Below are 27,564 nucleotides of genomic sequence, written 5' to 3' on the forward strand. Positions count from 1 at the left end.
ACTCAATGTTTTACCAGAGCTTCTTCATTCAGTGCATTGCTACATAAAGGTCACTAGAAAATATGATAAAATTTTATGCCAAAATATGAAAAGATAAGTCTTCCTTTAAAAGTGAGGCCAAAACTTTTAAGTTATCTCCATCAGAATTCTTCATACCTGCGAAGGATAACCTGTACATGAGGCTAGAAGTATCCAGTCAGCTTTGATTTATCTAGGCTGTCATACAAGATCCACAACAAACTTGATAAAGATAAATGAGAAACAGTAGGGAGGGGACAAAAGCAGTAGAGGAATCTCAGACTCACTCAAGCTAAACTCATTCATAGAGGTGCAAAGTCTCCAGCCAAGCATGGTCCACTGCCTCCTCAGTACCATGAAGGATATATTCTAAACCAATAGCTCAAAAGCTTAAGATCAAATCCAATAAATTCTATTCTGAGGAACTAAGTCAACTCCTGACAACCCACTCATATACTCCATTTCACCAAGGAAAGCCATTAAAACGTTCTGGAAACAACAAGCTGGGTACATAACACTAGGGGCACCAGATTCATTTTCATTACAACTACAGTGTTTTGTCCATTCAAGTCTGTCTTCAAAGTAAGTTATCAAATAGTCCTCGTTTTCAATGTTATACACAATGATACAACAGAATTTCAGAAATTCATGCATACTCATTCCTGTTACATTAAATACCTTACACAACATAAACAGTTGGCACTCCAGCATGCTTTTTAACTTGCCCCTACCTTATCGTTGGTGTCCAAAACAATTGTGCTGTGCCTCCACTTAGTTAAAACTATTGGTTCTTGTAGCCTCCTGTCCAGACTTCTACTCTTTATTATATCTCTCTGCTGCTGGGGTGAAGCATTATACTAAAGAAAAGAAAAATCAAACTATAAGTAGAATCTAATTCATGCAAATAAGCCTTGGAAATACCATTCATACACCTTAACAGTGTCAATAGATGCTTAAAAGGCAAATATCTTTAGTGTTTCATTACGCTGTTTCAATATGCACAAGACCAGTAAAATACTCCCCAGGTAAATGGATCTTGCATTCATGAGAATGGAATTTGGTAGTTCACGAAGACAGAAATGTATTAGTTGTCACTGCAAAAATTAACCTCCGAGACTGCACTGACTCCGCTTTGAGTTCAGAACATTTACACTCCCGTGACAACAGCTACTTTAAAATTGAGAGATTTAAGCAACTCTCAGTTTGTTCCCTTGTTAAAATCAAAAGCTGAGCCATCATTCACATTGCAAGGTATCTAGTACTAGTTTACCTTCTTGTTATCCACTCTGCAGATGCTGCTACAACTCAAACTGTGGCAGCAAGCTAAGCAATATGCAGCAAAATGGCCCACCTGTATTACAACTAAAATCTCAACAACTGAAATCATGTCTAAATTGCAGAAGGTTACCAAAAACAATTTCCTTGCAGCAGTGCTAAAACACTTAAGTGGGCAATCCAAATACATTTCTTAGTATGAAACAGAACTGTTTATTACAGAAATATATACATACTTCAGTGACACTGGCAAATGTTATTTATGGAAATCCTCCATGCATTTTTCATTTGAGTAACTCGAGAAATTTAACTGTCAAAGATATATAGTGAATTTCAGTCTATGTTAAGAGTTAGGATATGAGTACAAGCCTATATACAGGTGATTTGTATTTAAAAGGTGCTTTTGATTCCATCACAAGTTAGCAGGAGTTAACTTAGCCAATAGACAACCTCATCTCAAAAGAGAGAGATCTGTAAAGTAATACAAAAATCTACTTTTACAAAACAGATTTAACAAGAAAGCAAAGCAACAGTATATGGAGCTCATTAAAAAAGCACTGATAACAATTCAGGAACACTGAGCTATATGCATCTTAGCAGCTTAAATAATTTGCATTGGTGATACAAACAGTGCTAGTAAACTGTCAAGTATTTCAAGGGAACATTTGACATTTTTGCCCCATTTTCCCACAACAGAGGTGTCAAGTAAACATTTTTGTACTCATTTATGGTTTTGTTTGGGTTTTTTTTTTTGTTTTATTCATTACAAAATAACAGAATACACTAAGGGCAAGGGGGGGGAGAAGAAAAAGCTGATTTAATTCTAGGCTCAAGACAAGCCTCCACTTTTAAAATAAATGGATTGATCTCTGATCTCCTAAGACAGCCCTAGTCAGGTACAGATACTGTTTCAGACTCTACATTATCTAACTGAATTATCCAACTTCCAGACCAGGTAGAGGCCACAGACCAGAGAGAAGTATCCAGAGCTACAGCCTTGTCAGGTCAGATAATACTACCCTTGCTACTGTCTGGTCTGCTCCATCCAATCTCCTTAGCTCAAAAAGCCTTGCAGAACAGTTTCAGGTCAGATTCACTTTTTGGCACACTATAGGACTCCTGCCTGCAGAGCTGTTGCCTCACAGGCATTTACAGTTTTATTTCCCACTGCTTGACAGCAATGACAAGGAACTAGGCTAGGCTCTCCTTCCCCTGCAAAAAAAGTTTTATTTTTTACATAACTCTAAACATGTTGCTGCAATCTTGAAGACAGACATTAGGCAAGGGCCTTGCACTACAATAGAACTGACTCATTTGAGACTTCTCATTGCCTAGTAGGGCCATCTCTGCTATACCATGTGCCTTAACAGCATCTTATTAGGGTGCAATGTTATTTTCTTAGTTCTAAAGCTTTTGGTAATGTAGCACACAACTCCAAACATACACAATACTGCTCCTTGAAAATCCTGCAGAAACTCAAATTTGTCCCACTACATTAACCCCTCCAGTATGTCACCTCAGTTTGTTCCCCATTTCATTGGGCACATCTCCCACCAGGAAGGGAGGGCATCAGCAAGTTTTTCATACTCTGCATGCACCAAATAACACAGACTTGTTGTTATAACAGCTCTTGGCACAGGGTAAGCACACCAGTGGTGTAAATTTAGGTCACAAAGTGTTATTTTCATTGCTGAATTTGTTCAATGCCTTCAGGAGCCACTTAAAAGCTTTCTTTGCCTCAGTACAAAATTTTCCAACCCTCTCAACTGTTTGAGTGATTTATATTTAATTTTAACCTGATACATGGCATGGCTCAAGGCTCTATCCTAGCCTAATTGTGACTGAAATAAATGTAACACCTCTAAGCTATTTGTAGCAGTTGCCCCCGTTCTTATGGAGATGACACAGATCTGTCAGCTTTAAGAAGCAGAAAAAAAGAATCATCTTGGTTTACATTAACACCCTCAGCCAGATGAAAGGAACTGGGTGGGTAAAGACAGAAAAGACCTGCAATCAATAGACAGTGAAAGTTAGTAAAGACCTCAAGTTCAGCATTTTACTCTACCTTCTGTTAATGAGAGACCCATACAGCAGCATTTTAAAATATCCTGATTATCTTAGTATCCGTTAGCACTATATACTCTGTTATTTCCAGTTGTCCCAACAGACTGTCTGAAATTGAAGAAAAACCACTCTGAAGTGCTACTTGTGTCACTGGCCTTGAACAGATTTAAGCCTCCATGTTACACCTTTTGCTTTTCTTATAAACTAAATCAACAGCATGTTTTTCTTAAACCCACATAAATAAAATAGAATATTTTTTGTCTTTTTGAGGACTTCATCCCTACCACTTCCCTTTTTTTCCTTCAGGGAAAGAAGATTTCTCATTCTCTGCCACAGGATGCCTGGGTTTCAGCAGCTAAAGGCATCAGCTGTGCTGAAAGGAACGGAACTTGTACAAAATGAGCAGACCACTGGGACAAGCAGCACGATCTCATATAGAAAAGTTACTGAAGACACCTCTGGACAACCCACTACACTCCCTTTGCTGCCTTGGAACATCCACTGCTTCACCTTCTAGCACCCAGGATCACTGAAACTGTCGCTCTTTAAAAAAGAGTCCAAGTCAGCACTGAATGCCACAGACCTTGCTGCATGCCCAAGAAAAAGCTGGGGGCACTTTCCCCTGCCCTCCTTCTTACTTGAGAGGAGGGGATGGGAACCACCAAACACCAGGACCAGACTAGGCCTCTTGAATACAAATATACACATTAAATAGAGAGAAAAAAAAAAAAACTAACTGCCTTTTCTTCCTTATCTCAGGTTGATCATATCACTTGCACTTTTGTCCTTAAAAACCATCTAGGTTCTTATGTCAGCTGAGACTGCTTCAACTTTCATCACACAATCCCAGATTTTATGAAAGAATGTGAAGATGATTCTCTGTTGCTAAAGATACTGTTCAGTGCATTTACTTAGGGTAGATACTAATGCCAACACACATGGTATGTCACCTCAAATCAAGTACCACAGCTCAGAACAGGACACATTTACTGTAAGACAACCAGGCCCTATTTACACATTCTCATTTTTACTTTTCTTTCACCATTTGATGGCATGGTACCTTCCTGACATTCCCTACATAGTGTTTTATCGGAATTTTTCAGATAGCATGCTCTGTTTAACAGCATTCAGGTCTCCAGTAGGAAAAAGCATTCATTTGAACTTAAAATTAAAGTCCCTGAGCCCATACTCAACATTCACAGCACACAAAGTGAATTAACAGACTACTGGTCTATTAAAACTGCCAAAAATGAAGCTTCTCTATCTAGCACTTCCTCTGTGAATACAGCAAGGGGAGCTAGTGCTGCAGGAACTTGTGAGAAGAAAAAGCTTAACTGTAATATCACAGTCTGTAAATATTAACACCAAAATTATTCGTTCACTCAAGATGCTTAAATACACACATATTCTTTCCAAGTCTACTCTTGGAGCAGAGCTCAGTCAAAGGATGGCCAAGCATCACGCTGTTATGCTGAGTATCAGCCCAGGAACACATTTTGAAAATCTGAGAGACCATTATGCCAGTTTTAATTAGGTTATCCTCTCTGCTTCCCCCTTAATTATTAATTTATTATATAGATTTCCTCATTTTTGTCATTTTGATACATTACCTTTTCTTAAACTCCAGAATTCTCATTCCTGAAATCAACTTAACTTCCCCTCCCCTCCATAATACTGATTTTCTATTTGCTTAATTATAAAACAAATTAGAAAACTGTTTCTTAAATAGGACTGTAGCCTTTCTCAACATGATCAGGGAATAAGCAATAAGCATATTTTATCATTGCAATCTATGTAAGAATGAACTTTTATTTGCTAGTTTATTTATTTTTATTTTAGGAATTGTCAACAACTGACAACTGAATGCAGCAGAATGCATAGGCAAAATCTGTCTTTTTTAAGATGCAGTACAAACTATGGTTAACAATCTTTGTAAATTTTAAAGAACAATTCTTCTCTTCCATCTCAAGAAGATGGGTCACACTCATCATAAACCTTGATAGACTTCTCCACAGTTGTCAAAGATACTTCATTTGAGATGTCATTTTTAGCCAGAGGCATACAAATACTCCTAGATGTTATCAAAATGTACATGATTGGATGACTTTCTATGAGACTGTCTAAAGTAATTTGGTTTTTAACTGTCTCCCCAACACACTCCCTCAATTATGTAACACAAGCACAAGAACACTGGAAGTGTTATCCTTGAGCATGTTCACATTTACAGTTAATGCCATAACAGTAAAGATTTTTGATGTTATTTTATTAGCTCAGCTAATATGCTATTTCTAGTAATCTGTTGTCAATGTTTAGTTCTAATAAAGCCCAGATTAAAAAGGACCATCTAACAAAAGGATTATCTTCTTTTTTTTCCTTTAACAGCATTACATGAGCATGCCATTCCATCACTTTATTACACAGCAAATTTTGGAAGAGTTTTCAATACAGATTATTTTCCCTCAAAGCAGTTCTGCAGTCTGTGTTCTCCTTCCAATTCATTTTTTCTGAAGCACATTCGGAATCAGCTTTGGTAAGATTCTGAGAGACTAATCTTCAATCAAGCTTCAGCTACTCACTAGTGTAACATCTCTGCTGTATGTTCTTCAGATATATAGTTATATAAACTAGCTAAAGCTTTTGCTGAAATATTAAATCTGTTTCAGAACATTTGAAGTCAAAAGCTAAGGACTTCTTGAAACACATACGCTCTTGGGCCGTGAATCCAAGAGTCAATTGCTCATTTACTTCTCTTAAACTTGTATTTGCTGCCACCCAAGATTCAGCAGTTTCAAGAAGGAATTCAGGAGTACATTCTGCCCAAATGGCTCATGAAAAATTATTTTCAAAGATGCTTTTCATATAAACAAGAAGCAAAGCACATCAGATCACAAGCACCAAAACAGAGGCCATTCTTTTTCATGTCACTCACCTTCGGTAACTCCCATTCTGACCGGGAACCATCAGCACTGTAGTAGTATGGTCTACCTTGTTCATCTGCGTGTTTTATCCACTGTAGAAAGAAATGTGATGATAGGAAAGATATTCAGAGTGACAGTCATAACATAGTAAATCTTTGATACTTGGGATTTAAAGTTAATTTTTAATGACGTGCCATCCACTTCAGCAGCATCTAGTGCACATCCTCCATTAACTAACCAAGGTTCCTTAGCAAGGAATGCAACAGTTTTCAGCTTCCTGAATTGGGTTCACTAGTATTTTTTCCTTCTGTAACTCCTCAGAAAAAAAGAGTCCTGCAATATCACACAAGAGACTGTGATAAACAGATGTTTTTGAGGATGGTGTATCTCATTCTTATCAACATTAAGATGTCAATTTAAGGAGGCACAATCTTCGCACCATAGCTACGTAAGGATTTTATACATAAAATTACAGAATTACAGGAAGCTCAACCAGCAACTGCTGGTACTTTAAGAGGTAATTGCAATTCTTGACAAAACATCAACAGGAACACAAGACAAAGTTCCTAAATAAATCATGAAGATAATATAATTTCTGTAACTTCTATATGCCATCTCACAATCAAAGAGGTAAACCTATGACAACTGTGACTAGTTATGCAGAAAGAATTAAAACCAGCAAAGTTCTACAAGATCATTGCATAAAAAATATGCACAGAAACATCACAGCAAGACTCTTGGCTCAAGCAGGTTTCACAAGATTGCCTTCAAATAAACTGTGACAGGAAACACTGTTTTACATTAAGCCCAGTGCAATTTAAAAATGTATTAGTATTTGCCAAAACATAGGTATGTGCTCTACAGATATTTAGCAGAAACAGATTAAGCAGGATACAATTCTAGAACCGATGTAAAACTCAATCATTTGAAAATTTATTTCAAAAAAACATTTCCATATATCAACTGGAAAAGAGGTGGCACTATAATACAGTAAACAAATTACTGTTTCAATTAATACATTCTTAAGTTAAAGAAACTAAATGCAACTTCAGTGAACAATCAGAAAAATGAACTGCTTTACAAATATAAGCACATACTGTCATTAATCCTAAGTGGGAGAAACTTTTATGACATACCCAGAATCACAGCAAATTGTCACTAGCAGTTAGATACTTAGTATAGAACACAAATCTGCTGATATAGCTGTGGTGTAAGAAGTCTGTCTATATCTGAAAGGAATACTAAAAATCTCTAACAAAGTAAAGGATTAAACCAATAGAGCAGCATTTTTTTAGTTTGAAACCATCCTATCTGGAAGGCCTACGTAGACTAGAACACCACTTAATGGATAGTAAGAAAAACATTATCTTGGTATGAAGTTCACTCCTGACACGTAACCAAGAGAATGGGGGGAGGGCAGAATTGAAAAAAATTATACATTATAGATTAATTTAATACAATTGGATATGCAACTGGAAATAAGAAAACTTTTTTCTGAATAGTAAAGAATATACAAAGAATTAAAAAGTCAGTTCAGTTGCTGAAGTTTTGTGCATATTTTAAAAAAAGGGAGATACTGCTGAGGAATGCTTTTCACTTCTAGAAATGAAATCTACATTTCCAACAGTGAAATAGTGGAAAAGATTTAGAGTGTGATGAGAAGAAGGAAAAAGTACCTTTTCATTAGTATAGTCATTGGTATATAAGGTTTGACCATGTTCATCCAACTCTTCTGACCAACCCTTTGGAGGAGAACCATACTGACTATCTGACTGGCTGTAACAAGAACTGTGGTCGTTTTCTTCTGATGAAAGATGCTACAAGTAGTCAGAAACATACAAGGCAGTTTTGAGAATGAAAGCGCTTTAGAATCTGAAAGATCAAAGATTATTTGACTAGAAAGAGAGTATTAATAAATTGCAGGGAGTTCACATTTTTATATGTTACATCAGAGAATAAGAGAAGCATTTTTATAGTACAGAAATATTTTATAATTGCTAGGCAATTTAAAATATTTTCAGAACAACTGGTTTGTATTGATACAATGTTTTTAATTCTACCATACCAGGCTTCAGCTACTCAAACTTAAAACTCCAATGGTTTTGCCAATCCAAGTTTTATTCCCACAGATTTACATTACTGAATGATGAAGAGAGTTAGCTTTAGTAATCTGAATCACCCCTAAAAACCCAGGAGACCTGCTACATTGGTTTTCTGTCAACATCCCAGCTTCCATAAGTAAATCCTTTCTTCCCATATCTGGAAAGACAATAATCGTTAAGAACAACTTGAATCTCCAGTTCCAGCACTTTACAGTACTTGAGCAATGCATCCTAAAAATTAGGTATTTTCGCTCTCCTCCTTCCAACTCCAACGTGCATGAAAAAGAGCAATTCCAAAGCAAAGCTTTCTATCAACTGCAGGCACAGCTGGCTGAGGTCTAAGATTATAATTGGCATCTACCTTAAGAAAATAATGTAACAAGTTTGATGTGCAAAGTAGAAAAAGACTATTCCATGCACACAAACAATGAATGTTCCCTAGTACACCTTGCTCACCTCTATTCATCTTCTATGATTTCCTCGATAACGTATTGTTGTTATAATTCAAGGTATCCTTTCTGTGCATTAAAAAAAAAAAAAACCTCTCCCAAAAACTCCCTCTCCCTGCATTCATCTCTCACAACAGTATCTCTGCACTAGTCCACTGAGCATTTAGTGCAGCTTTCCTTTCACACTGTCTTGGATCCTCAGCTAGTAGGAGGCCTTACACTTAAGAGGGAACATACCCTCCTATTCAGAAACGGGTAGATACTGACTGTGGTTCAGTAACACAAGTACAAGGGTTTTGAGGAAAACTAAAAAGCAAAAGAAAGGCAGAATTTCAGTTTTAAACTAGAAAAAAAAATATCCTGAAAAGCTTAAATCTTACTGATAAAATATCCAGCTATCAGAAACTCATGTGTTTTGTAAAACTCAGTTTTTAGATACATGTTTAGTGACATTTCCAAATTATTACATTGGACATTATTACATTATTACATGGGGTTTTGGTGTTGCCTTTCTCAGTACCTTATCACTTGTGCAACACAAACCCCCTACATTGACACAAGCCATCTCACCAAGCATAGCAAAACCCATGGGTAATTTTTGGGATCATCAATAAAGTAATATGACAACTGTAACTAGCCTCTACAACCTACTGAATATAAGCATCTAAATTCAGGATTAAACAATACTACCTTTCTTGCATGTGGGATAACATGAACACCTGAAGCGTCAATTTCTAGCCACCGGATTAAACCAACCAACCAAACAAAAAAACAAATAAGTCCCATTTTTACACCTAAAGAATTAAGACTGGGGAGTCGATAAAAGTGCTGTCAGTCTCATTTGAACTACTGTTTTATAAGATAGCTATATTGTATACACATATTTAAGTTTACAGTATGTTTTAATGGTTAAATATTAAGTGCATTGACATTTGTTCAATTAAAGCAGTAGACTTTGGACATTTTTATTATTACTACTAAGATGAATTATGACTGAATAAACATCATGCATTTGTATTTGCCTGTTCCAAGCAACTCCTGACACTGAGGAAGCACTGTACACATGTAGAACTAAACCAGAAAACTTTAAAATTATCCCAGAAAAGCCACTGTTTTTCAGTAAGAACTGTTAATCTATTTATCTGTTAATCACAAATCTCTTTCCTAATCACAAAGTTCTAAGACCATCTGTAAGTTATTTCATGTTCTAATATACTAGACATATATTAGAATATATTCACAGTTCTCATTTTTATATCACCTTGCTATTTTGCTACTTAATACAATACAAGCTCCAAGGACACATCAGTAGAGCTACAACTAGCATTTAACCTTCCTGCATACGCTCTTTTAGTACTAAATCTAAAGAGAATGAGCACAACAAACTAGTGTGTAAAAGCCAAATTAAATTCATTACAATTAATTAAATCTGGTTTTATTAATTATCAAGACATATCTGCTCTAAGTCTCAAGCCTCAGATCTCAACCTTTTTTGCTTTAAGTACTCAGAGGACAAACAAAATGGTGAACATGAGCAGTGGAATGTAAAGTATACTCCCAACTGCAGAACACAAAAGAAAGAAAAAAAAAAGCAGCCTCAAAATCAACACATAACTGCTGGAAAGTAGATTGACATGACCTTGCAATCTATGTCTCCCTGGACTCAAACTTTGATACCACAGTCAGAGAGGACTCAAATTACTTAAGGAACTTGGGCTACTGAAAACAAACTTGTGTCTAGTTAAAAATTGGTCAAAACATGCATCATCCATTGGTTTTACAAAGACTGAATACTTGATGGATATAACTGTCTGAAGGCCTATCTGTGATACCTGGAGCATCACAAATAAACAGAAGCAGCAAGTTGAAATTATTTACGGGCAGTAAAAAATTAAGAATCAAGCTTTCTGAACATGCAACCATGTACTGTATTCGTGGTACAGAGGTATGAGTAAGAGTCATTAGCAGATGGGGAGAGAGAAAAAACTGGAAATCCTTCCATGAAAAGAAGGAAGAACAATAACAATGACAACAGAAAACCAGCGCTTGCTACAAAGGCCAAGTTGCTACTCAAAAAACCAATCACCTGATTCAGACTAAACCTGGAATCTTATCTAGCAAAAAGGACAGCCAGTGAGAAATTAACAGGCCATCGTCAAAGATACCAAAGTGACAGCCACAAATACTTCATCAGTTTATCTGTTTCTGACAAGTATTACCTACCACCCTGTGGCAAGAAAATTTGTTTGAATGCTTCCAGATGTCAGGGTCCTTTTTCCTTTTCTCTCCTGTTTCTGGCACTAAAGTCCCAGAGACCAACTTCTACAAGAGGACTTCCAACAATCTAAACTTCCGAACAGCCCACAATTAAATTTTAAAGCTCAACAACGCAATGGTGCTGTGGAGCTCCATTAAGTCCAATTTTGACTCCAGAACTATGGAGCTCTCTACATCCACCTTAATTCCTGTCTACAAAAGTACTTTCCTCTGAAAGAATCATATTTAAATGTACTGCCACTGTATTAACCAAGCAGTAGCAAACACCTGCATATCCCAGTCTTTGTTCTATTGTGTATTTAACTGATATAGATAAAAACAAGTAATTCCCCTTCCCTTTTTCAATGCATCCCTATAAATCCTACTTATAGAAGCACTGTCACACTCCACCTCCCTTCTCCACCTTCTTCTCCAAAAATGTGCTGACTACACTGAGAAAAAGAACACACTCTACATCAGAGAAAATTTGATAGTAGTCTTATGCTACTAGCATTTAGGGAACTATTAGTTTCAAAATATATTTGTTTTCCTTTACTTTGAAAAAAAGCTGCAGGATCTGCTGTGGAACCATAAGGCATTTATTTTTACAGCTTACTACTCTTGTATCCAGTTCATATACACATTCTTGTACACGAAAGCAACTGAAAAGGACAAATTAAGACACTCCTTGACACCTTCAAGCTTAGCAATAACAAAACAGCATTTATATGCATTACAATCCCATTGCTTGTGATCTCAGAAAGAACTACCTCATGATCTGCATGGCTGTGGGAATCCCCTTTATTAATGCTTGCATCTCGGGCCCACCGCGGTGGTTTCCAGGTTCGTTCCTGTGATCCTCTGTTGTAGTAATAACAGCGTCCTGTCGTGTCTTTATGGGTTTCCCATTCCCCATTTATTTGGACCGGAGCACTTGTAGGTAGTGGTGGAAGGGCAGACTGAGATATTTTCAGTTCTTGTAAATTAGCATAAACTGGTGAATCAGGCCTCCCTTGACTTGGTGGAGTAGTTGGCTATTGAGAGAAGAAATGTATTGTTAAAGAGCAAATGAATTTTAGAATGCTCTCTTACAAATCAGGAGATACAGTAGTAAAACAAACCAACAAACTCCCTTTTCTGTTGTTAAGTACAAAAGCACAAAGGACAGCCACAAAATGCTGAGGCATGGAAACATTAGGTTGTTACCTGTAAGGTAAATATCACAAGCTATATTTATTTAATACTGAAACAATTTTTCAGCATTTCTCCAGATGACAGGTGACAATTATGTATTACAGTGGATTTGATATACACTGGAATATTCATCAAAATAATTATATGCTTGCCATGTTGAAAAACTTCAGCTTTAAAATTCAGGGATTGCTCAGTAATGTGGTATTGTTCAAGACAAAAGGTGGCATTTCTGAGATGTCACTTTTTATGCAAAGATGGTTTCACAACCTTTCCCCCTCACTGCTAATAGAGATGATTGTGAATGTACAGCAGCACTTTTATCTTCTCAGCAAGATCTAAACAAGACAGTTCTGTTGGAAAGATGAGAACAATGTTGTGACTAAGAAACACTGGAAAACACCTGGATGCTTTATCTGTATGCCTTTCCAAACAGATGCTTATGCAAAAATATTTTAGGCAATAGTAAGTGTTCTGATTACCACTCTCTTGTTATAGACATTAAATAGATATTCTTATTTACCTAATTTTATTCATATACATGCACACAAGTAGAACAACAAATATCTGCAAGAAAACAAAACACTAATGACAATTTCTCATTAAAAAATAGTTTGCTAACATACAGGCCAGCAGAAAGTATGGTTAAAAGTCCAGGGCACATATTGAAACATTGGTATTTTCCAATAAGTCTCTAAAGTGTTTAGGAGAGGAACAGACTTTCAGATGTTCAATTTTTTAAAGTATAATATATGTATACAGGGACAATTAAAGAGCACATGCTTTCAGAAGAACTGTGATTACGAGATTGTTATTAGATCAAACTAAAGAGTTTCTTGGTAATGCACAGTCATTTCTCTCTTTTAGGGCACATTATTTAGGCACTCTTACAGAAGGAACCTCATCTAAATTATATTATACCTTCTCTCTGCCTGGTTTTAATTCAGAAGCTTTGCTGGAGGCAAGTCCATGTGCCTCTAGTAGCATTCTTTCACAGGAAAAAAGAACATAGTGCATTACATAAAAGAGCTTTTATAATGTACTTTTAAACATTAAAATCATATGCTGCTAATCTAGGCCACATCTCATCATAAATTATCAGGGTTTGCTCAGGCAAGACAGTATATTGTACCACACAATCAGATATAAACTGATTGCACCATAGCTAGAACCAAATATGGGCAATATCCACAACCAAAAGGGGAAACAGCTAGAGAGGAACTTAATGAGATTAAAACGGGCATGGACTTGCTTTGTGCACCCTTAAAAGAGAGAACACAGCTTACTAGATATAGCAAGTACAGTATGTCTAAGGCAAACCACAAGGGGGAGGGATGAAATTGCAGCACTGGCAAAATCAGAGAGCCAAGACCAACTAGTATCCTTCTCTACCTAAACCAAACTAGAGAAAAAAAAAATCTCTTACAAAACCTGATGAACAGTCAAAGACTGTTTTTCTACTATCCAAGTCTCCCTTCTCCCCATTTTTTTTTATTTTTTTTTTTGAGGGGTATAGAATGGCTGCTTTTGGTAAAATTGACCTTGAGAGCACTAACAGCATAAAGAACATGACTATGAATGAAACACCACCCCACTGTCTTCAGGGATAAATCTCTGTTTCTCAGGATGCTGGGACAGTAATCTCAACCAACTTTCAGAGGCTGCTCAAAGCCTCTCTGAGATCTTTGTTCAAGTGTGCTCATAAATTATCAGGGTTTGCTCAGGCAAGACAGTATATTGTACCACACAATCAGATATAAACTGATTGCACCATAGCTAGAACCAAATATGGGCAATATCCACAACCAAAAGGGGAAACAGCTAGAGAGGAACTTAATGAGATTAAAACGGGCATGGACTTGCTTTGTGCACCCTTAAAAGAGAGAACACAGCTTACTAGATATAGCAAGTACAGTATGTCTAAGGCAAACCACAAGGGGGAGGGATGAAATTGCAGCACTGGCAAAATCAGAGAGCCAAGACCAACTAGTATCCTTCTCTACCTAAACCAAACTAGAGAAAAAAAAAATCTCTTACAAAACCTGATGAACAGTCAAAGACTGTTTTTCTACTATCCAAGTCTCCCTTCTCCCCATTTTTTTTTATTTTTTTTTTTGAGGGGTATAGAATGGCTGCTTTTGGTAAAATTGACCTTGAGAGCACTAACAGCATAAAGAACATGACTATGAATGAAACACCACCCCACTGTCTTCAGGGATAAATCTCTGTTTCTCAGGATGCTGGGACAGTAATCTCAACCAACTTTCAGAGGCTGCTCAAAGCCTCTCTGAGATCTTTGTTCAAGTGTGCTGTTTCTGTATTTGCCTCCCCATCAGCTTGCAGAGCTGCATTTCTCACATAAACCATCCTGCCATTAAACCACCAGGCTCATCATTTGAAGCAACAACATACACCTGCACTGGGGAACACAGAAACCTTCAGGTTCTTCCTCTATTTCAAGGAAGTGGCAAAAGCAGCACCAACAAGCCCCCTGGCTGCTGCAGCAGGAGGCCGGTGGCTTGCACAGCACTTGCATGCCTCCTCCTAAAATTACTCTTTCACTCATGACAATAGGAAAATAAGGAGGCTTTGCTGTCTGGCCTGCATTTGCCAGTTACTTTTTTGTTTTAAGACAATAAAGTGCCATTATTAGAAGAACAGTTCTATGTAATAATAAAGTTGTTTTCCAAAGAGCCTATGACACAGAATGCTTTTAGCATTCTTTTTAGAACATTTTCTCAAGCAACACACAGGAACATGGCTCAGAAGTTTCATTCTGAGGTTTCAGCAGTATAACCAGAACAACTCCAGAGGAAACTGTGGGGCATGTACTGTGCTAAGCCAGGACTGGAAGCTTACAGCCAAGGTACTGCCACATAGCTCAGGCAGTACACTAATTTAAGTTTAAAACAGTAATATGATATGAAAGCATAATGAGGGATTTTCTTCTGAATACTTAGTACTTCCAAACTCAATATACCAATTTCTGGTTTTCAAAGCAAAGCCGGAATTTCCATCCTGAGCAACAAACAAGACAGGTTACTGCCCTGCCAATAAAGCCTTTAAGTGCTTTGATTCCCTGTTGCTCTCTTCTGGTAGTTTTTTTTGGGGGGGGAAGAACTGCGAAATTTTTGAAAGGCACCTGTAAGTTACTGCTTTCAGCAAAGCATAAAAAAAATGCAAAGCCATCAATCTAACAACAACACACAGCTTGTTCATAAGTACTTCTTTGAGGAATACAACTTTCTTATCTGGAGCTATTTTAAATAACCATACAGCATACAGTAATACTTCCTCATACCTCTAGCCACGCAATGAGCTACGTTGTTGTGTCTACAATAATGCTCGGCTAAATAGCACCCAGCCTTATTAAGGCAAACTTTGTGAAGAATTTCTCATTTATTGAAGAGAAAAGCAGCTTTTGGAAAGCTTAAAGTTTCCTGAAATAACTTTAGTGTACTTTCATGTGGATCAATGTTGGCAGGAAGGCAAATCCTCTCCCCTCACATGTGGTAAGGAGAGTCCTGCAGAGAGCTCCCACTGGATGTCCCTGCATAGCTCTGGGGCCCTGCACCATCCTGCCTTTTCATTTCACATTACTGTTTAAAATTCAAGACTATGTTCTGCAAAAGCCTTCAACTGTTTCAAGATAAAAACCATAATAATTTAACTGTATTCCTTTCATCTACCAAACCTATTACTCATTAGCAGTATATAAATTCAAATAAAGCATTACCTATATCAAAATAGTTTCTGAGAACTTCCATGACTCTTTCCAAAACCAGAGACACACAGTCAAGGGAAGCATAAATATAACACCAAGCAGCTCTGTATGCACATAAGGACTTTCTGCTAGAACTTCACTCCTCAAGCTTCATTTTTGCACTGTCAAGCTCTGAATACATAAACATGGAACTAAATCTATCCAAAGAGCCTCCTTGTCTTCTCACTATCAGAATCACAAGAACACATCCTTCAACATGCCCATGCATGCACACACAAAATGCCTTACACTCAAAACATTTCAACATCCATTTGCTATTTGATACTAATTTCAGATTTTTTCATGTTGCTTTCTCCGGCTAAGAACAATAAATAACTCTTGCTAGAAAAGTGATTTTAAAAAATTAGAAAGCAGAAATACTTGTATGATGCTACAACTTGAACAAAAATTGTAAGTCCGATTAAAAACTATGACAACTTCAGGAACACAGACCTCTCCCTGAGCTCAGGAATGTTCTGTACTTGAACACTTTAGAAACATGCCATATTTACGTTCAGTACCATAGAAAAATCTGGTAGTGGTAAATCCTTGCAAAATGATAAGGAAGAGAGTTTCATGCAGGCAAGACAAAGTTTCCACGATCAACACACGGCATTCTTCAAGTAGGGACTGTACACACAGGTTTTTCAGAACATGGCTTCTATTTTGGCATAGTAGGAAGCAGATACGTGCCTTTAAATAAAACAACCTGTTAATCATTCATGAATGAACAGTCAACATTTTCAAGAAAGGCTGCAGATACACTATCAGGCCTCTGAACACTTGAACTCAATGCAATGAAAAGCAAACTTAGTATACTTCACAAGGTACTTTTCATTACCAAAATTCGTATCTCAGAGGATACCTTAAATTTTAATATTACCTTATGCAAATGTCTTTTTCCAGATGACAGTATTTGTTTAGGCATTAGCAATTAAAGCAAATGTTAAAAAAAAAAAAGCTCACTGCACTCCAACAAACTAAGACTGCAGTTCTGGGAGAAACAAGGACTACAAATTTCTTCCCTACTCATCACCTAAAAATGCTTTTGATTTTCTGTAATAAGAACATACTACACATTGAGGATGCCAGCAATCAAAAGACAGTTTCCTTCAAACTGGCAATTACATTTTTCCTTTTACAGCAGTTAATGCAAAAAACTTCCCGAGCTTAACAGCTGCTTAAAGAACAACTGCAGTGTTAGCCTGCAAAACATGGACCTACCACACATAGTTCTCCCTCCTTTACTACTAAATGGCTTTAGTTGTTGTGCCTCTGTTTGTAGCTTTTCTTAGAGTTATGAACTCGAAATTAAAGGCTTCCATTTCAGTAGCAGTATTTGGATTGCTGAAACTAGCTGCTAAAAATAAAATAAATACAAAGGCAACATTTCTCATTAAGTTCCAAGCAACAGATTGTCCATACTCATGAAAGAACAGCATCACGCTGAAGGAAAATGAGGCAATGTGGCTCTTTGCAGCAGCACCGGAAGAAAGGAGAACAAGCACATCGCACAGCACCCCAAGACAGGGAACGAAGGATCCCAGTTCCCTCAACAACCAAGCCTCTTGCCAAGGAATTGCCAGTGTGCTTTTAGGAAGGCCTGGGACTTCAATGTCAGGTTTATTCAACAGGAATGATAAAAAAGAAATCTCAGAAACACTACAGTTTCAGTTTCATGAAGAGACAGCGTTAACTGGAATACTTAGCTCATCTCCTTCCTCTTTCTGCTCTTGGCTGATGCTCTACAACCATGTGCTGGTTGTACAACAACCCTACTTCTTCCTAACATATTCAGGGACATTTCAAACTTACTGTAACACCTAACATCCACAAGGGAAGTTTTTCAGCAAGTTCTACCTCAGAGGTGAAGGCACCAAACTACTTTAACAAGCCAAGCTGAAATGCTAACCCAACTTTTTTATGCACTAACCTTCCCCAACCCTTAACTGAATAATTCACTCTAAGTTAAGGAACACAAAAAGGTGACAGTATTAGAAAACTGTTCTTAGCTGACTATAAATTTCAGACAACCTATAGTAGCACAAATATTCAACTGCATTGAAGTTTTCATATTCAGCTGATGTGCCACTATAAGTGGTAAGAAAAAACAACTGCAAAGCAATGTAGAATTAAAATAATACCATACAAATAATTAAAATATATTTGCCCGATACAGGCCATTAAACAGTTAAATGTTTAAAACATGCCATTTAAAAATTAAGCAAACGCTTTAAAGAAAGTATTTTTTAAATGGCTGCCAGAAACTTTCCATCAGATTGAAAACAGTAAAATTAAGCATCTGATTTACTTTTGTTAGTATTTTCTTTGCATTTCACTTGCATTTAGTTACAGGCTGAGCAATTACTTTCTCCTATTTCTGGATATATTTACATACTATTCATTGTAATATAAATACATCTATTAATATTTTGGTTTATGGAACCAGATTATGGAACAAAGAGTCTTAGTACACAGGACATAATGTTCTACCAGAATGGGCTTGTGTCATTTGAGCCATTTGAATTCCCTTCTGCTTAGGCTCTCCCATAACATTAAAAAAAACCTCCCAAGTTGCCAAAAATATAAATCTTAATCTGATTATATTATAAGCACTCACCCATTAAAACAAATAAAAATCTAGATGTGCATCAAAAGGCCTCTAAAACTAAACATATTCCCCATTCTCAGTAGCTCAAAAGAAGCTACTTACATTATTTTCATACTTGTCAAGACAATGATTCAGTAAATTGTACTACAAAAATCCTGCAGCAGGGAAAGCCAAGAGGTGGCTTCCTCTGGCACATCCACAAGCACTGAGGAAAAACAGAAAGCAGGTGCAGCAGGAGTGCTCTCGGGTACTCTGTGCAGCAGGGAGCAGCCAACTGTGCCCCCCGAGTGCCAGAGGGAACAACACTCTCAGATCATCCATCAGAAATGGCCAGTCGGAGAAAGCCGATGGAAAACCTATTCTTCTTGTATACCCTACAGTGTCCCCATTCACATTTCTGCAGTGCTTATGACCATCTCAGTGAGCAACTATCACATATGAAGGAGGTAGGAAGTTTATGGCAATAAAAGAAAGTTTATAATTGATGGAAGGATTGCAACAGTCATGTCAAATATTTTAAAAAACGGAAATAAGATCTCACAATGACATCCTTTGTAAGACATGCACAAAGATGACAGTGTCTACCATACTTGTACTTTGCCACTTGCACAATCCAGATTCTCCCTTCCATAAAAAACCTTTTGTCCAAGGACATAGACAAAGCTGGTTTTCCTATAGTAGGAAATCTAAATACTATACGAAACACTTTACTTCATACATGCTTATACAGAAAGTTTATCCCAATTAGGAATGAGTGGCCAATCTCACAACACTGAAAAGGCAGCCTGCAAATTTCCTTAATTCCTGTTTTACTCTGTCCACTTCACCATATAAAACACTGGTACTTTCAGACATAACAATCTGAAACCTATTTCAGAAATTTAGACAGCATCATGAACAACGCGAACATGCCATACAGTAGTAGATTTACACACCCATTTTTCTTCTCACCTTCATGAAAGCAGTATCAAGTTGGTTCTGTAGTAAGGATGTTTCAACAATACTAGTAGAAACACCAAGTTCATTCTTCATTTTAGTTTATCTGCTGTCAATTTTGACCTTTGGGGAACCTCCACTACATGTCTGAATGCCGATTTGTGAAGAATAAAGCTGTTGGGAATAATTTGCCATGTCTCTCAAGGATTTTTATTATTTTATAAATAAAAAAACAAGTACACTAAGGAAATACCAGAAAAACCTAAGTGGAAAACTGTCCTGTAACATGCCAGCAGCTATTGCTTTTTGGAAGGGCAGTATCACAAGAGCACAACACATTCTTCAATTGTTTTAGAAATGTTACTGCAGAATAACCAACGCAGCAGAATAATCTCCTAAAGGACTGGAGAGCCCTCACTTAACAAGCCATTTACTGTTTCAACTGATTTAATGTGTAGCTGTACATCTCATCTGTCTCACAGATTTTGAAGTAATTTTTAAGACAGATCATTAAGACATCATGACATATTTCTATGTAGGCACCATTACGGTACTATAGCATGTCTAAAGTTAGCTCCTATGAAATACAATTGTGGGGTTGGAATGGCAATATTTGAACTCACAGTAGCTTAAAGGTCAACAAAAAGTTTCCAGTAGTTTAAGTCACATCAAACTGAACAGCAATATTTTTCTACACCTTATATTTTCAAAACTACAGATCCCATAGCATGTAAGTGCACTTGTGAGAATTCAGTGCTTGCACAAAGCCGTGTAAAGCTGAGCACCCTTGCAAAGTATAGATGGGAAAGTAAACATCACTGATAAGATTCCCACGTTACTTAGAAGTTACTGAAATTTGTATTACTGGGAATGTTCAAAAACCTGAAACATAGTTTGACTACCATTTAATCAAACATAATAAAGTCTACATAGTAACATGCAACTTACCAAAAACTCATGACAGTAGAACAAGAAACAAGGGAAAAGCCAGAGCCACTAAGAATTTAAAAACTATGTGTGTATACATGGTTCACTTTCCAAATATTAAGCCTGGTATGGGTTTTTTAACAGAGAAAAAGAGTTCTAAAACATAGCAGTCCTCAAATCTGTGTTCTGTGAGAAAGGGTATTTAATTTCAAACACTTGACAAGAAAAAACAGAACTCCCACACGATTTACAGCTGTTGTCCTTTCAACTCTGCTGTCAAAGCAGATTTCACTTGTGTGAAACTGATTCACTAAATGTTCCTTGCAGCAGCAAATTCTGCAAATATTCGTCATACTAGTATTTTTTTGTTAGGTATTAGAATAATTTGTAACTTCCTGAGCTTTTCAACTGCAACATTTCAAAGTTTTTTGTAACATATGCAACTGCAGAACATAACCAGTATTCAAACAGCAAACGCAATGCTAATGTATCAGTACACTTACTGGTATATTGGAAACATGTTATAGGAACAAACTAGGGTGGCAAACCACAGTGAGTAACACAGCTAACTGGCCTAGGAAACAGCCATGGTATATGGGATGAAATCAGATACTAGAATAACTTCTGTTGGCTTACCTTACTAAAATATTAACAAAAGTGTATTATGTTGTGCAACCAGTAAGCTTTATCCCCTCTTGGACAGCAAGGCAGCTGTGCTTCACACAGTTTAATAGGCAGCTGCTACCCTCCACATCTGCTTCTCAGTGTTTTTTCTGAGTTTATTATTTGCAACTACCATTCCCAAAGTACCATGCTACTTGTGTGCCCCAGGTCTCCACTGGGCAGTTTCCTTGATCAGTGTCCCACTTGGGATGAAACAGAAGCAGTCCCTTCAGAAAACAGCCAGTGTAGCTATTTACATTAACTTCCATAAACATTAAAAACCTGACAAACAAGTTTTAATACCACCCAATTAAGGAACTGAGAGCAACATCTGAAAAGTATGTTCTAGGGATCCTGACTAGCTATGCAATTTCAAAATATATTAAGCACTTTTACATACTGTCGTGCTAGCTCTGTACCTCTACAAACCAAATTATATACCCTAAGTTTAGAAAAATTATTCATACTGTAATATAAAACAGAAGTAGGGTAGGGAAATATGATTCCCAGGATATAATTGTTCTTAAATCTGTACATACTAAGTCTTGATTGTCTCCATATTTCTAGTTTCAGGCAAATTTTTCAACAGCTGTCCTTTTTAACACATCAGAATATCTACTACAAAAAAAAAAAAATATTCTTTTTTGCTCTCTTTCCTTTGAAAAAACTTGTTTCCTCATCTTAGCAGAAAGGGAAGCCAAGAGAAAAGTAATTTGCTGTCTTAAATTAGTAAGTTACCCTTACTCCTCACGCATACAAGCAACTGACACTTCTGCTTATACAGAAGGTTCAGCAAATGCTTTTGCTAATTCAGTTCATGTCAATAAATTAATAAAACGCACAGTTCAAAGGAAACAGCTAGGAACAAAATGTTCTGAAACCAAGAAAAAACCCAATTCCAGAAAAGAGTGTTGATACAGTTTTAAGATTAGTCTAAGCCAGTGTACTGGACACTCGTTTCCAAGATGAGCAACCCCACTGCCCTTCCCTTCCAACCCTGTGATGCTGATGTGTGACCCTACAGCAAGCTGATGGAAGAAGCCTGAGTGACAGCAAATTAACCTCTTTGATACTTCAAAAACAAACATGAAAAAAAACCCGCACTTAAGCATTTTAGGTGTTTGCAGGTCACTACAAGGTCAGTCAGAGATGCCTCTGAATTGCCTGACAGGCTTGGGAAGGTAGGACTTTCTCTTTCAGAACCTGTTAGCTCCTAGGGAGATTTAGCTGCATCATTAAACCCCAAAGGTGGCTGGGAGAGGGAATTCTCTTCAAACATCTGAAAGGCAATCAGTCATAGAGACAAAAATATGTAACGAGTTGTCTATTTCTGCCAGGGATGGGGGGGGAAAAATCCCAATGGATACAGTAAAAAAAAAAAAAGTTACTTATGTATGCAGAGAAGCAAGGTACAAGGAATGAAGCCTTGCAACAGCCTGATAAGGAAAACAGGGATCTTTCCTTGAAGGTTTAAGTGCAGGGTAGTCAACAACTTTCAGTAGCACTTTTGGTATTCTTGCTTCTGGCCTTGTGCAGTGAGAAAAAACCACACTGGGGTTCTTCTCTATTTTTATTACTCTCACAAGGTTTTGTATAGCTTCACACATTTGTAACCCTCACCCTGAAAGGCAGAACATTCACATTTGAAGTTAGAAACAATAGGAGCAAGCTATGGAAAATTAACAGTAAGAAGCTGTTTTATTGTACAAGCATGAATAACTGAAGTGTTTGGCATCTTTTTCAATTAAAAAAAATCTACAGCCTATAGGACCAAACAATATAGTACCACAGTGATTAAAGAACATACCTGAAGTAGATGCGTTGTGCTATCAAAAGAAATATCCCAGGTAGGTGAGAGAGAGTAACAAAGGTTTTTAAACTGAATAAGGACAGCTCTTCCTGTCACCTCAGAGTGCAAAACACACTAGTAGTATGAATGAGAAGACCAAAGAGAGAAATACAGTTTCACTCACTAGCTTAAGTCCTCCACATAGAATGAAAAATTAATCCCTGAAGAAAGTGGTTTTGTTATCATTTTGAGAAAAACTATACTAACATAAAATACAGCACACCCAATACTTAAATAAGACATTTTCCTCACAGCCACCTAAGCCCTTCCAACAAGAAGAAAAAGGGTATTGTACCAATGGCTGATGCACCTACAACATAAAACTCGATGACAGTCACAACAAGTGAAGCTTATCTCGGGCAACAGGCAAGCCAAGGCAACTGGACATTAAGTACATATAGGGCTGCTGCATAGACTAGCATGTGTGGGTTGCCTGCTTACCAGTAAGGCACTGAGCAGATCTGGCAATGTTGAAGGTCTTCCATCAGTCTGCTTGGAAAAGCACAGCAAAAATTCAATGTAATGAATTACATAATTAGGAGGAAAAGGGATACTTTTGCCACAGCTGTCATCAAATGAGATGGAATAGAAAGGGTGAGGCAATATAGTCTTAGCTGTGCTTGATGGTTATATCAGACTTATTTTCTTTTTAAGAAAAATAGGAACAGTACATTGTTCAGAGACAGAATCACAGAATCTTAGGGGTTAGAAGGGACCTCGAAAGCATCTAGTCCAACCCCCCTGCCAGAGCAGGGTCACCCAGAACACATCACACAGGAACACGTCCAGGTGGGTTTTGAATGTCTCCAGTGAAGGAGACTCCACAACCTCTCTGGGCAGCCTGTCCCAGGGCTCTGTTACTCTCACAGTAAAGAAGTTCATCCTGATATTCACATGGAACCTCCTATGCTCCAGTTTGCATCCGCTTCCCCTTGTCCTATCACTGGTCATCACTGAAAAAAGCCTGGCTCCATCCTCCTGACACCCTTAACGTATTTATAAACATTGATGAGGTCACCTCTCAGTCTCCTCGAAGCTAAAGAGACCCAGCTCGCTCAGCCTTTCCTCATAAGGGAATATGTTCCACTCCCTTCAGAATCTTTGTGGCTCTGTGCTAGACTCTTTCAAGCAGTCCCCTTTTCCTCTTCAACTGTGGAGCCCATATTGGACACAATATTCCAGATGTGGCCTTATAGTCACTTCTTGCAAAATTGAAGGAAAAAAAACATATTACTAATATTAATTTTTAGAAGAAAAACCTGGGTCAGGTATGGTGGGAATATCTTTAATCACTTTAAGCAAGAAAAGATGCTATATTTTCCACTCCTCTGCAAGCCTCCAGAGTATACCAATACTTAAAATAATTTACAACCCAGAAAAGTTATAAAACATTCATAACCACACCAGTAAGGAAAGGGGAGATTTCCCTGCTCCCTCTCAAAACAAAACAAACAAAACAACACCAAAAAACACCCCAAAACAACACTTGAGGTCAATTTTCTTCTACCTGTAGCAAGACTGACACAGATAAATCAAGAATTTTCCACTGGATCTACTCATGTTTTCCATTTCAGACATTCCCACAGATCTAAGAAATGAGTTCTGCAGAAGCAAGTTTCTCAGATTTTAGAAAAAGGACATGACACCGTTCATCAGCCACACCAACTGATATGTAGCTCTTGTTCTGTTCAGAGATGCTTAACCCAAAAAATTAGTAAGATGCTAAACAAACCAGACAGGACAATATACACAGCACTATACTTTGTGGGATTAATACAAAGATTTTTCAGAATAGGTAAGTTCAACAATGAACAAACCCACTTCCGTATTTCTGTACTAAAAAGCTTTCCAGCACAGAATTTAAATCCAAACCAATATGCTGAAATGTTCCAGACAACTGGAAGTGTTTGTGCTTCAATTATTCTTGACTACAAATTACCACTTCACAGTCTTCAGAAATGTAGTCAATTCCCAGGTACAATTTGCAAAAAAACAAACAAACAACAAAAAGAACACTAAACAAAATGCCTAAACAAACAAACAAAACACAACAAACAAAAATCCCACCAAAATGTTACACATTAGATGGCAAAACCCAGGTTTAATGACCAGTAATTTTACTGAGATCTCTGCCCATTTTCCCCTGGTTTGCTTTCACATCTGCAGCACTGACAGGAAACTTGTCTTCCCTGAGAAGCTGCAAGTAAGCACATGATGAAACAAGTTGCATTTTGTAATACAAAACAGAGGTCTTGCAAACTAAGAGAAAAGGGCTTTGGAGCTATTGCTTGGCTTTTTTAAGCTTCTGAGTAACTACAGTGCAATCTAAACTTCAATCTGAACTGCTCAGAAGCAGTTGTACTTCTTGCAGTTTGAATATAATTTCAATGTAGCCATTAGGATAAACAAAAATTCTGTGTATTGTATGCTGCAGTAATTGAGAAAGAACCACAAAATGGCACTAGTGCACAGTCTATAGTACGTCTACCTTCCCAAAAATAAAAGATCTCCTGAAGGGACTAAGGCAGTGCTAAATGACCTAGAAACTTAGAGTATTTTTTTAAAGTGTATGTCATTATATTCAAATAATAGTAACAAATGGGATCCTCAACAACAGACTAAGCCTATAGCCAGGAGCTCAGCACAGCCATCTAACTCCCTCAAAAGCCAGAACTAAGGTGAGTATCTCCCCTCCTCCAATAATATTTCTTAAACAAAATAGTTACAGGCTTCATAAAGAAAATGATTCTGTTATGTTTGTTGATATGCGTTACAAAAGAGGTGTCAGAACAGATTCCAATTGTCCCTTATGTCCTACATGAACTATTGAGCAATTTAAGTTAAAAAACTCTAAACCTAGAAATAAATCAAACCTTAACATTCAACTAAAAATTATGACAGAGGGGAAAAAAAAAAAACCACAAACAACAAAACACCCACCACTGAAAGTATCTCCACTGCCAGGCTAATATGGCTACTGTTGAATAGGCAGCCATACAGGTAAGTGGTCAAGTACCATGGGAATCAAGGTTACAGGCCCACTCCTTAGAAAAGCTACCTGATTTCAAATAAGAAATAGATGCTTTGAGAATCAGTATATCATCAAGCTTTCAGCAATCAAATTAAAATATGTATTTTACTTTCTCATTCCTCAAATCTACTTAACAGGAGGCAGCTCCACTTTAGTACTTTCAGCTCCCTACTGGTATGAAAACTGAAATGTAAAAAGCACAGCATGTCAGCTAAGTTCCCCATAATAAAGCTTAAGATATTTTTTTAAGCAGCTATTTTGGAGGGGTATATTGAGGTGAAAACACGTATAGATTGGACTGGTGATTAACATGTTCAACAAAAATACTTCCTCTGTTTGAGAACTGAGGTTGTTCGGCCTGGAGAAGAAAGCTCCAGAGAGACCTTATAGCAGCCTTCCAGTAGCTGAAAAGGGCCTGCAAGAAAGCTGAGGGGGGACTTACTAAAATGGCATGTAAAGATATGGGGTAATGGCTTAAACTGGAAGAAGACAGATTTAGGTTAGACATTGGGTAGAAATTCTTGAGTGTGAGGGTGGTGAGACACTGCAACAAGTTATCTAGAGAGGTTGTGGATGCCCCATTCCAAGACGTGCTCTAGGCCAGGCTGGATGGGGCTTGAAGCAACCTGGTCCAGTTGGAGGTGTTCTTGCCCATGCAGGAGGGTTGGAACTAAATATCTTCAAGGTCCTTTCCAACCCAAATCATTCTGTGATTCTACTATGTGTATCCCTGTAAATTTTCTATGAACTCCAGGCATAAATCAGACTATGAAGTCACAGCAATTATCCCTGACTGTGATATCTTCGAACTCCTTGATAACTCAATAGAAAAAAAATAGCCCCCTAACATTTTAAATCCTCAGTTGATATTTCTCACTTAAAGGCTTGGACCTCTGTTCAACAAAAAATGTTGTGTATGTTATAGAAGCCAACTGTGTAGAAGGTCACAAAAGTAAAACTTGAAAAAAAATAATCTTATTCCAGCTTTCTGCACTGATTTCATTTATTCAGAATAGTATCAACAACTAATTGTAGTTAAAGGCTTAGCACAAATCCCCCTGCTTGTCTGTGGGCCCTTCTCAAAAAAGTTTTCATACAATGAAAGACCTCTTACAAACAGTTACACCAAGAGATACAGACTGCCAGAAAAAAGTGGGGCCAGGGTAGAATCAAGTATTTTGATATTTCGAGTAAAGGCTCCATCAACAGAGGCCTGCTGTCTGTCACAGATCATCCCAGACAGGGTCTGGTAGAATAGATGCACTCAACATGAAGATGGCAACTGATCTTCCCACATATAATAGTACTACATTCAACCTAGAGCCACCATGACTATTATCAGCACTGCTGGATTAAGACTGCAAAAAGCTCTGGCTACAGGAGTAAGATAAGACTCTCAGATGTAAGAGATAAATGAGTGAACACAGCAGCAGAGTGTGCAATAAAAATAGGAAACTGTGTTCTTTGCCACATCCTTGCCCATCACATGCAGATCACTCCTGCAGTCTGTC

The 27,564-nt window shown here is 37.4% G+C and overlaps 1 protein-coding gene across 1 annotated transcript in view; it reads right to left on the reverse strand.

Moving 5' to 3' along the window:
* ARHGAP12 (Rho GTPase activating protein 12) overlaps positions 1 to 27,564 on the reverse strand; it is a 65,614-nt gene that overhangs the window by 24,778 nt on the left and 13,272 nt on the right. The window contains exons 3-6 of the mRNA XM_010006975.1: positions 11,853 to 12,116; positions 7,952 to 8,092; positions 6,287 to 6,367; positions 750 to 875 (exon numbers count right to left, since the gene is read on the reverse strand). Of these exons, the coding sequence (XP_010005277.1) occupies positions 750 to 875; positions 6,287 to 6,367; positions 7,952 to 8,092; positions 11,853 to 12,116 (612 nt within the window). The remainder of the gene's footprint in view (positions 1 to 749; positions 876 to 6,286; positions 6,368 to 7,951; positions 8,093 to 11,852; positions 12,117 to 27,564) is intronic.

This window comes from Chaetura pelagica, unplaced genomic scaffold (assembly GCF_000747805.2).
Source record: "Chaetura pelagica isolate M959 unplaced genomic scaffold, ChaPel_1.0 scaffold17, whole genome shotgun sequence".
Classification (NCBI taxonomy): Eukaryota; Metazoa; Chordata; class Aves; order Apodiformes; family Apodidae; genus Chaetura; species Chaetura pelagica.